The sequence below is a fragment of the Mus musculus genome, chromosome 12, assembly GCF_000001635.26.
Source record: "Mus musculus strain C57BL/6J chromosome 12, GRCm38.p6 C57BL/6J".
Taxonomy (NCBI): domain Eukaryota; kingdom Metazoa; phylum Chordata; class Mammalia; order Rodentia; family Muridae; genus Mus; species Mus musculus.
The window spans coordinates 111,601,052-111,613,158 of NC_000078.6; the positions used below are offsets into that span (position 1 = coordinate 111,601,052).

Consider the following 12,107-nt stretch of genomic DNA (forward strand, 5'->3'; position numbering starts at 1 on the left):
CGCCACAACCAAACCAGCTTGGTGATGTACAGGAATAGAGGTGAGGGGTCACTTCCAGGAACAGAAACGACTCAAAGACAGCCATATCACTAAAGCCACCCCAGCATTGATGGCAGTTCACAGGATTGGGAACCTGGAACACACTGTAAACTGGAGTTGAAGGCAGCTCAACAGGTTGGAGTGTCCTCTGCAGGTGCCTGCCTTGGCTGGTCTTCCAGGCAGCTGGTCTGTCTCAAGAGTCTTCTTTGAAGCTAAACTCCATTTGTCTGAGAAGGACTCTTTAGGTTTTTGTTTGTTTGGGTTTTTTTTGGTTTTGGTTTTGGTTTTGGTTTTGGTTTTGTTTTGTTTTGTTTTTTTTTTGAGACAGGGTTTCTCTGTATAGCCCTGGCTGTCCTGAAACTGACTCTGTAGACCAGGCTGGCCTCGAACTCAGAAATCTGCTTGCCTCTGCCTCCCGAGAGCTGGGATTAAAGGCGTGTGCCACCACTGCCTGGCTTGTTTTGTTTTTCGAAATAGGATTTCTCTGTGTAACCCTGGCTGGCTTTCCTCTCAGGTTTTATTGTGGTACTTTGGCAAGGAGCAGCCTAGTGCATCTGGTCAGTTTCTAGGACTTCCTGAAGCTATTTTGAGTTGTTTGTTTGTTTGTTTGTTTGTTTTTGGTTTTCGAGACAGGGTTTCTCTGTGTATCCCTGGATGTCCTGGAACTTACTCTGTAGACCAGGCTGGCCTCGAACTCAGAAATCCGCCTGCCTCTGCCTCCCCCCTGCTTGAAGGGGCTTCATTACAGATGGAGTGTTTCAATCTCAGAGGAAACTACCTAACCACAGAACAACTTAGTCTGTAAAGATTAATAAATAGCCTGGTTCCTTCCTAGAGGAGCAGTGCATAGGTAATATTCGAATATCCTACCAGCAAGTACCTTTTTCTCTTTTCTAGTAGAGTTTCCACTTAAATTTATATTTTCTGGGGGCTGGAGAGAGATTGCTCAGCAGGTAAGAGCACTGACTGCTTCTCCGAAGGTCCTGAGTTCAAATCCCAGCAGCCACATAGTGGCTCACAACCATCTGTATTGAGATCTGACACCCTCTTCTGGTGTGTCTGAAGACAGCTACAGTGTACTTATATATAATTATAATAAATTTAAAAATTTTTTAAAAATAAAAATTTATATTTTCCAAATATGGAACTAGTATTTTAACTTTTCTATAAATGCATGCACATACGTTCTCCACATTTTTCTTCATTCTGTGTTGCCCTGGAGCAGATAGGATAGCCTTTTCACCCTGGAGTCAGAATCATTGCTACAATGTTTCTTCTTGTTCCTGGAGGCTTATGGGTTCATAGCAAATCAGTAATTTGTTTTAGACCAAGTTCAGTAGTTTTAAAAATCATATAGTGTTGGCTGGCAAGATGGCTCTCTCTGGGTAAAGGTTCATATGTCTTTGCCTCATCAGATAATCTGAATTTAATCCCTGGAACCCACATAGTGGGAAGAGAGAATTAACTTCACACAGTTGTCATCTGTGGCATGCATGTGTGTACATACACAGTAGCACATACACAGTAGATAGATAGATAGATAGATAGATAGATAGATAGATAGATAGATAGATAGATAGATAGACAGACAGACAGATAGGCAGACAGACAGACAGACAGACACACAGACAAATAATTTTTGTTTTTGAAGACAGGGCTTCTCTGTGTAGCCTCGGCTGTCCTGGAGCTTGTGCTGAAGACCAGGATGGCCTCCAACTCTCAGAGATTGGCTTCTGCCTCCCAGGTGCTGGGATTAAAGGTGTGAGTTACCAAGCTGGGCACAAAAATAAATCTTAGAGACAATTTTTGTACCAATACTATTAAACTATTTACTTTTAAATTTTTCACACAAGTAGAAGGTAGGATTTTTCCAGAGACCTTTTGGTAATATGGCCATATGGTAATGTATATCACAACAGAAGCTGGCGCACACCTTTGATCCCAGCACTCAGGAGGCAGAGGCAAACAGCTTTCTGTGAAGTCAAAGCCAGCTTAGTCTACAGAACTCTATAGTGAGACTCTGTTTTAAAAACAGAAGGGATTTTATTAAGTATGCTATGGTAACACATGGGTTTATTGTTATTAAGTATGCTATGGTAACACATGGGTTTATTGTTATTTTGTAATGAATGTGTAAATGCTTGTTTTTGTAATTTTTTTTTTTCGTTTATGATGTGGTAAATATTGACAGATATAGCCCAGACTTAGGGTCATCAGTAATCCTTAAGAAGGATGTAAAGGCACCAAGAAGTCTGAGAATCGCCGGGCGTGGTGGCGCATGCCTTTAATCCCAGCATTTGGGAAGTAGAGGCAGGCTGATTTCTGAGTTCGAGGCCAGTCTGGTCTACAGAGTGAGTTCCAGGACAGCCAGGGCTACACAGAAACCCTGTCTAAAAAAACCAAAAAAAAAAAAAAAAAAAAAGTCTGAGAATCATTGGCATGGGAAGTCTCCAACTTGTTGTCCCAGGCTTTGACTGCTGTGCTTTCTTCAGTGGGTTTGCAGGATCTGAGTTCTAGAAGCTGCACAGTGGGAAGTGGGCTCTCCTGCATCTTATAAGGCATTCTGCTGACTGATCTGCACCTTAAGTGGGAAGTTGAGTTCAGTTCATACGCTACTCATGGCTAATCTTTTTCTTCTTAAGTTCTCCTCCACATCTTTGTTGCCTCTCTGTATGTTTTGCATGATTGGCCCACTGACTGGTCTGGAGCTTTCTTTACAGTCTCAGGGACTTGTCCATTGTTCTTCGAGACAGGTTCCTCAGGCTGGCCTTGAGCTTTACTTTAAGTCTCCTTGGGACCAGAAGGACAGATGCCTGCATCTTACCAGGCCTTCTGTCTGCAGTGGCTTTCTTGCTGTTGCTAGATGTTTTCAGATTCAGCACCAACTTACTTCACTACTTACGAAATCTCTATGTGCAAGACACTCCAACAGGTATTTTAGGCTGAATATTACTTTCAGCTTTCTGCCCTGGGATTCCAAAGTCTGCTGAAATTAGTTCCACTAAACAGCAAAGTAGGGGTGGGAGGTAAAGGTCAGTAGCAGAGCGCTTGCTTAGCACGGACAGGACTCTCTCCAGCCAGCACTACTATCCCCAAAGGGAAGAGACTTGCTACACTGTATATCATTTTTGAAGTATTCATTCTATACTATTTTGAAGGAAGGATAGAGTAGATAATTCCACCTTCTATATAAGTAACAAGTATAAAAATGTTATAATATCATTTGCATAAGGTTTCATGAGTTGGTCTTAATAATCATATAATCGTCTTATGAGGTTCTAATTACTTTGTCATAACCAGCTGAGATTTGATTTTTTGATTGCTTTTTAACAATGCCATATGTATGAGAATTTACAATACTGTTAATGGTTAGTCTATAATTAGCAAGTTCTGAAAGTGTGTAAATACTTTTTTTCCTAGGTTGCAATAAAAATAATTGACAAAACTCAGTTGAATCCAACAAGTCTACAAAAGGTATGTTGATGTAGTATTTAATATTTTAGAAGCTGTTCTGTTTGGATTGCTGTGTAATTTGCCTCTTAGATCTTTAACTGTCAGTAGTTGCACCAAGCTTTCTGTTCCTCCAGTGAGTGTAGCTTGCTGGGTGTGGTTATGTTGCATGCCTGTAACCCCAGCACTTGCAAAGCAGAGGCAGCACTGCCCCCCCCCCCCCCCCCCGTTTTAAGGATACTCTGAGTTTTCTAATTAGGCATCTTCCTCCTCCCCCAAAAAACTTTAAGTGAAATTTTTCATAAAAATAGTTGGGTTTGAGGGCAATTTTAAAAAATGTTTGACTTAAGAGAGAATTTTAAAAAACAACATATGAAAGTATTTTCACTTGAGACATACACTTTCCTAAAGTGATTCAAACTGAACCCAGTTGAAACAAGTGAAGCCTGCATTTCTTAGAGCTAAAATCTTCACAGTCTGTGTTTGCCCGGGCTTAGTGATTCACAGCTCTTGACCTGCTGCCTGCTCTCCTCAGTTGTCTGTAGTTTGATGTAGGCTTGGGGTTTCCTGGTCTTTTCCCTGACCAGTTGAGCATGACTACTGGTGTCATCCTTATTCAGCTGACGTTTGGCATGTTGTGAGACTTTTGAGTGTCGGGTCTGAACTTAGTAAGAGACACAGTCTCACAGTTGTTCGTATAAACCTAGAGATAGCTGGAATTCCACGTTCCCACGGGTTTTCACATAGCTTTCTCAGGTTGGCTATACTTTCCCTTTAGTTTTGCTTGCTTTAGTTTTCTATTTTATTTGGTCATTGCTATTATTTATTATAAGATACTATAACCACAGCACCAAGAAAGTACCCTCTGTTTTCTGATTAGCCCAATAGTTTGTGATTATTCATTTTTGCATGGCATTAATTATTGTTTATAATAATCTAGTAGTTAAAACTTAACAGTTTGTGGTATAGTTCAGGTATGAGCCAGCCACTGAATAAAGACTTGTCCCAAAATTAGATCTATCTAAGACAAGTAACTTGATAAGTATATTTGATTTATTTGGCAATATTTAAAGCTAAGTGTATTATGCAAGTAGCCTTTTTTTAATGAAAATAAGTTATAAGTAATCTTTATATATTTGTTTCCTATTCTTTCACGCTATGTTATTTTTGGGAAAATGGCAGCAGGATATGTGACAGCTGTGCCCATTTTTGGAGCAATGTTCTAACAGCTTGTTCTTTGGTTGTCATTTACAATTGTGTCACAGACCAGTAGCAATCCCTCCCAACCCCCATTTTGTTTTGTTTTGTTTTTTTAAACTGGCTTATTGTGTAACTCAGGCTGGCTTTGAGCTTGTGACAGTCCTCTTGCGTCTTGGTCCTGGAGTCCTGGGATTACAGTTCCAAGCCACTAGGCTCCCACAAAGAGTAATCTATGGCTTAGTGACATAAAGGTTTGAATCTGCCCTGGAAGTTAGTATCAATTTAGTCACATTTTGCTATCAACTGTATAGTCCATTTATGTTGTCATTACCTAAAGATGTTCACCAGTTCACCCAGGCAGTTTTGAACATACCTTAAAATTTGTGGAGCTGGTGAGATGGCTCAGCGGGTGAGAGCACTGACTGCTCTTCCAAAGGTCCTGAGTTCAATTCCCAGCAACCACATGGTGGCTCACAACCACCTGTAATGAGATCTGACTCCCTCTTCTGGTGCATATGAAGACAGCTACTGTGTACTTAATTATAATAATAAATAAATCTTTTTTAAAAATTTGTGTTGATTTTATTATATTCAGGCTGGTGTGCACCCTGAGTCAGTGAGTTTACTAAATGCATGTAAGTAAGCCTGAAAATTGCTGTTGTTTTCATAGACGAGCCTCTTCGTTTTTCCAGTCATTGAGTTAATATACAGTGATAATATACAATAAAGAATAAATGAAGATTTCTTTTTCCCACTTGTTTTTGTATTTTTATCTTCAACTACTTCTAACCACTATTGGGGTCAGTTTTTTAATGAATTCTGTAATGCTTTATGCATACAGTAGTTTTGAAAACAAACAGCAATAATAAAAATCTTAGTGTTCCTGGTTTGCAAAGCATTCGTAGATCCAGTTGGGTTAAATAACAGGTAGTTTTGCTCAAGCTTGTTATTAAATTCAAGTCCGTCATTAAGAAGCAAGTAATGAGCCGGGCAGTGGTGGCGCACGCCTTTAATCCCAGCACTTGGGAGGCATTGGCAGGTGGATTTCTGAGTTCAAGGCCAGCCTGGTCTACAGAGTGAGTTCCAGAAGAGCCAGGGCTACACAGAGAAACCCTGTCTCAGAAAAAACAAAAAAAAAGAAAAAAGAAAAAAAAGAAGCAAGTAATGAGCCGGGCGTGGTGGCACATGCCTTTAATCTCAGCACTCCGGAGGCAGAGGCAGGCGGATTTCTGAGTTCAAGGCCAGCCTGGTCTACAAAGTGAGTTCCAGGACAGCCAGGGTTATACAGAGAAACCCTGTCTCGAAAAAAAACAAGAAGCAAGTAGTGGGGCTGGTGAGATGGCTCAGCAGGTAAGAGCACCCGACTTCTCTTCCAAAGGTCCTGAGTTCAAATCCCAGCAACCACATGGTGGCTCACAACCATCTGTAATAAGATCTGACTCTCTCTTCTGGTGTGTCTGAAGATAGCTACAGTGTACTTACATATAACAAATAAATACATCTTTTAAAAAAAAGAAGAAGAAGCAAATAATGCTGGGCATGAAGGTGCAGGCCTTTAATCCCAGCTCTGGGGAGGCAGGAGCAAGCATACCGCTGTGAGTTTGAGGCCAGCCAGGTCTATAAAGCAAGTTCCAGGTTAGCCAGGGCTATTGGACAGAGAAACCCTGTCTCAAAAACCAACCAAACATGAACAAAACAAGTTATACAGCTGTAGTCGTGTGTTTATAAATCTTAGCCCTGGGGAGACAGAGACAGCTGGATCTTGTTAGCTGGCCAGCCTAGTCTGCTTTGCAGGCCAGTGAGAGGCCCGGACCACAGATAGTAAACAAATAAATAATAGAGTGGATGGCACCTGAAGAATGACACCCAAAGTTGTTGTCTGATCTCTAAACTTCCATTTAAGTACATTTTGGTTTATTGAGACAGAGTTTCTTTGTGTATCCCCGGCTGTCCTGCAACTCTCTTCATAGACCAGTCTGGCCTGCAACTCAGAGATCCTCTTGCCTCTGCCTCCCGAGCTCTGGGATTAAAGGCATACACTGCTGTGTTGAGGCATGTCTGTATACTAAGTGTAACCCATCTAAGGAGAACAAGTAATGCTTGGGCCTGTGTGGAAGCCAGACTCCATGGACTATCAGGCACTGTTCTGTGGACAGTGAGTACAACACAAAGCCACGGGAAGTTCTTGCTCATTTGGAAAATATGGTGAAGGAAATCAAAACAGGCTGAATACACTATTATTTTCTTGTAGTATTGGTTCTGAGGTATCTGCTTCTGTGATTTCTGGTTTTACTCAGCGTGAGCTAATTCTTAGAGATAACAAATTACTGTCCCTTAAGTGTGCCTTTCATATGCAAAGCAGACATTTCACAGCTTGTATTGAAACCACCTGCTCTAACTAACTTGTACTTAACACCCCAGGGTCTAGAGACTCCCTGTGTCTCAGCAGCGTAGCCAGCCTAAACCCAGCTTCTTTATCTAGTTCCCCTTCCCTGGAAGCCATGATAAAGGCCCGACGTGTATTTGTAATACATGTCACCATGTGACTGCCAATGAAGAGAACTTACAGTTTTTCCAAGAGGAGGGGGCCCACCACAATATGCAGAATTGCCAGTGACCAGCCTAGCATCCAGGGAAGACTGAGGCAGTCAGCGATGGGTGGCAAAAGTTGTGATTGGTGGGGCGAGACTTGTTTACTAATTGGCAATTTTATACCTTTCTTAAACTCTTTGTTATTCTTTGGCTAAAAGCTGGTGGCTTCTAGCACCTGATAACAGCAGGGGATTAAGAAAAAAGGCTTAGCTATTTGGGCTCTTTTGTCTTTGGTTTAAAGGCCCTTCTCTGACCAGGCAAAAGGCTCTGAGATGCTCTTGTCATAGGTCTGATTTATGCTGTACTTAAATGGTTTTCATTACCTACATTACTTGATTCTTGCTAACATGGATTTCTGCTATAATTTGGACCTTGGGTTGTATGTTTATGTCTGTTTGTGAGTTACATCCTCTTTTCCTTTCGTTTATCTTTTTTTTCTTTTTTGTTTTGAGACAGTGTTTTTCTGTGTAGCCCTGACCACTCTGGAATTCATTCTGTAGGCCAGATTGGTTAAAACTCAGAGATCTACCTGCCTTTGCCTTCTGAGTGCTGGGATTGAAGGCATGTACCACCACCACCCAGCTGAGCCGTGAATCTTTTTTATTAACCATCACTTCTACTTTGATATTACCTAAATTAGGTATGAGGTTTCTCACCCATTCAGAATACTCAGCATGTAATATAGGGACAGGATAGGGACAGAAGGTCTTCCAGTGGAGAATACTCCTAAGTTACTGCTGTGGACTCAGTAGTAAAGCCTTTAGGTTTATTTTACTTGTGTGTATGAATGTTTTGCTGTGTGCATGTATGTGCACCTCCTATGTGTAACCCTGTTCGATTCCATGGGGTAGGGTTATGGATGTCTGTGAGCCATCACATAGATGCCAGGAAATCAAAACGGGGTCCTCAGAGGTAAGAGCAATAAGTGCTCTTAACTACTGAGCCATCTGTCTTTTATTTATTTTTTATTTTTTTATTTTTTTTATTTTTTATTTTTTTATTTTTTTTTGGTTTTTCGAGACAGGGTTTCTCTGTATAGTCTTAGCTGTCCTGGAACTCACTTTGTAGACCAGGCTGGCCTCAAACTCAGAAATCCGCTTGTCTCTGCCTCCCAAGTACTGAGATTAAAGGCGTGTGCCACCACCGCCCGGCTATTTTTTTATTTTTTAAAGATTTATTTATTATTATACTTAAGTACACTGTTGCTGTCTTCAGAGACACCAGTGGAGGGTGTCAGATCTCGTTATGGGTAGTTGTGAGCCACCATGTGTTTGCTGGGATTTGAACTCAGCACCTTTGGAAGAGCAGTCGGTGCTCTGAGCCATCTCTCCAGCCCCTTGATCCTCCATGTCCGTGTTAATGCTGTAACCACCAGCCACTATCACCCCCCACTTTTTGTTTTAATTTGATTTGTTGATCGATTTTTTTTTAAAAAAAGATTTATTTTATGTACATGAGTACACTGTAGCTGTACAGATGGTTGGGAGCCTTCATGTGGTTGCTGGGATTTGAACTCAGGACCTTCGGAAGAACAGTCAGTGCTCTTAACCACTGAGCCATCTCTCTAGCCCTTGTCCTAGCTTCTTCTTAAGTGCTGGGATTACAGTCCTCTCTGAAGCTCAGGGGAAACCAGGCCAATTTCTTGAGAGAACTAAACAAAACTAGGATTAGCTGAGAGGTGACTAAAACTTAAGAGGTAATGACAGGTATATGGTAGAGGGTCCGAACTCTGATATGTACATAGATTTCAGTAAACAACTCAGAAAACCTGAGCCTGATAGGGAAATGTCTTTGTGACAGGGAACCAGAGGATAGGTGGAATCCCGTGCTCTCTTTTCAAACGTTTGAAGTATCTTCCTGTTGTAGACTATTCTCTTCTCTGTCTGCATATGGAGAAAGTAAATGGAAGGTTCTGAGATAGACCTCTCAGTAAGCACGGCTTGGCTTAGTAGTTGCTGAGCTCTTAGAAAAATGGCTCCTTAGATCGTAATCTCTTCTCAGATGTCGATGATGGATGTTCTGTGTTTATATCTGATCGTCAGCTCTGAAAAATACTTTGGTTTTGGCGGGAGAGGTAGCTCATGTTTGAGAGTGCTTTTTGCTTTTCCAGAGGATTCAAGATTGATTTCCAGCTCTCACAACCATCAATAGTTCCGGTTCTAGGAGACAACACCTTCTGGTTCCTGCACGCAACAAGCATACATGTTGTGCAAATCATGCATGCAGCTAAAACAGCCATACACAGGCTGGTGAGATGACTCAGTGGTAAGAGCACTGACTGCTCTTCCAAAGGTCCTGAGTTCAAATCCCAGCTACCACATGGTGGCTCACAACCACCCATAACGAGATCTGACTCCTTCCTCTTGAGTGTCTGAAGACAGCTACAGTGCTCTTACATATTATAAATAAATAAATAAATAAATAAATAAATCTTTTTTAAAAAAAGTCATACACATAAGTAACAATTAAAAATGTTATCTTTTATGGTAGCTTTTGTCTTTGAAGTCAGAATAGTCTACATCAAATTCATATCTATATGTTATAATTCTGTTGGTCCAAAAGTCCACACCAGTAATCTTGGAAAAGGTATAGTTTCCATACATACCATCTTTCTTCACATGACCTGGTGAGTTCACAGAATCTTTATGGGATGTTGACAGATGAAAAGCAGCATTCACTTGTTCTCTGTCAGTCGTCAAAAAACTCCATCTCAGTTTCTTTGGTTTCTTGGACTCTTGTGTGTAACTGGTTCATATATTTCTCCTTTGAAACATTCAATGCTTTTTTAATAAAAAATTATATTTTTTTGTGTGTACATGTGGAGATCAGGAAAACTTAAAGGAGTTGGTTCTTTCCACCATGCAGGTCTTGAGGATCAAACTCAGGTCACCCCAGGCTAGGAAGCAGTGACTCTACCAGCTGAGCTATCTTTAGTTGCTGCATTCCCTTAGTCCTACCACTTGAGAGGCAGAGGCAGGTGAATCTCTTTAGTTTGAGGCCATCCTGGTGTATATAAAAATTTACTTCTACAGTTACATTAATTACTTGGGCCCAACAAGGCTTTACCACTCTAAGTGTACATTGAAGGATGTACAGCATTCCATGATCATGGAGCAACATGAAGCACCTTCTGGTACAATAAAACTAGATATATGAGGACGACTCTGGATGGCTCCTGTTACTCTCTCTCAGACATCTAATTTGTCCCTTACCATGCTATACTCTAACTCACTAAAAATATTTTGTTCTTTGGTAACTTTTCTGAAATAGCAAAATGAAGCACTGGCACAACTCAAACTCTGGGCCAAAAAGATGGCCCAGCAGGTTCTTGCTGCCAAGGTTTAGGACTTAGGTTTAATCCTGGGAACGTGGTAGAATTAAGAACCAACTCCTACAAGTTGCATTCTGCCTTCTACAATTGTACTATGACACATGAACTTATTAAATAAATCTACCTTGTATTAGTCAGAATATTCGAAATAACAAAATGTATTACTTTCTGTTCAAAGAAATCTGTCACCTGGGTGTTTGGAGCATGCCTTTGATCCCAGCACCAAGGAGACAGAGGCAGGTGGATCTCTCAGTTCAAGGCCATCCTGATCTGTAGAGCTAGTGCCAGGACAACAAGGACTACACAGAAAAAGGATGTGTGGTGCAAGGTTTTTAAGCATAGTATTTGGGAGGTAAATTTCTGTGAGTTCTAGGCTACCGTGGTCAACTTAGCAAGCTTCAGGTATGCCAGCTACATAGTGGGACCTTGTCTTGTGGGGGAAAGGGAAAGATAGAGAAGAATGTGTGGGTGTTGGAGAGATGACTCAGTAGTTATGAGCAGTGACTTCTCTTTTGCGTGATCCCAGATTTGGTTCTCAGTACCCAGGTGGTGGTTCACAGTTGTCTGTAACTATAGTTCCTGGGGATCCAGCGCCTTCTTCTGGCCTCCATGCATGCACATGGTTCACTTACATGCAGGCAGAACACTCATATCCATTAAATAATATTTTACAGTCCTTCAAAAATAATTGTTTTCGTTTGTAAATAGAACCCTGACAGCTGTGTAACAAAACTTATTGGGAACAGGATTTAAGAAATGTGGTATTAGAATACCAAGGAGGCTGGCTCAAACCTGATGAGACTTAATGCTTTTGTTGTTTGTTATTGTTGTTGTTGTTGTTTCAAGACAGGCCTTCTTTGTGTATCCTTGGCTCTTCTGGAGCGTGCTTCCACCTAAACCAGGCTGGCCCCAAACCCACAGAGATCTTCCTGCCTCTGCCTACTTAGTGCTGTGATTAAAGGCGTGCGCCACCACAGCTGGGTGACTTAGTGCTTTTTTTTGCAGACATCTATTAAATGCTTTTGTTTCTGTGTGTGCCAGACTTGGTTTCAGGTCCTGTGGAGGGATGACATTATAATAAACATGCACATATAAAAATGTGTAGGGCATGGTAGTGCTTACCTTTAATCCTAGAACTTGGGAGCTAGAGGCAGACAGACAGATCTCCATAAGTTTGAAGCCAACCTGGTCTACATAGCAAGGTCAATGCAAGCTAAGGCTGTACAGTAAGACCTTGTCTCTGGTGGAAGAGAAAGTGTCAGTATCCCTTCTTTTGGGAGATACTCAAGGCATTTCAGGGAAGAAGTGAGGTAATAATTGTGGGGTCACACAGGAGACTCACTTAGATAATTCTGCCTGATACTTGATGGATGAAAAGAAGAGATTTTTCTAAGAAGAGAGCATGTCCCATTCCATAATGGCCTGCTATTTGTGGTCTTGGTAACGTGTCCTAAGGTAGATTGTAACAGCGGATTGTGAAGTCTAGCTTAGGGCT

The 12,107-nt window shown here is 41.2% G+C and overlaps 1 protein-coding gene across 16 annotated transcripts in view; it reads left to right on the forward strand.

Annotated features, from left to right (window-relative positions):
- The window catches only part of Mark3 (MAP/microtubule affinity regulating kinase 3), an 81,723-nt gene that overhangs the window by 26,547 nt on the left and 43,069 nt on the right, over nucleotides 1-12,107 (forward strand). For all 16 annotated transcript variants that reach the window (XR_003949991.1, NM_021516.4, NM_022801.4 and 13 more), the window contains exon 3: nucleotides 3,460-3,513. Coding sequence is in view for 10 of the 16 variants with exons in the window: in NM_021516.4 (NP_067491.2) it covers nucleotides 3,460-3,513 (54 nt within the window). In the remaining 6 variants the exon portion in view is untranslated. The remainder of the gene's footprint in view (nucleotides 1-3,459; nucleotides 3,514-12,107) is intronic.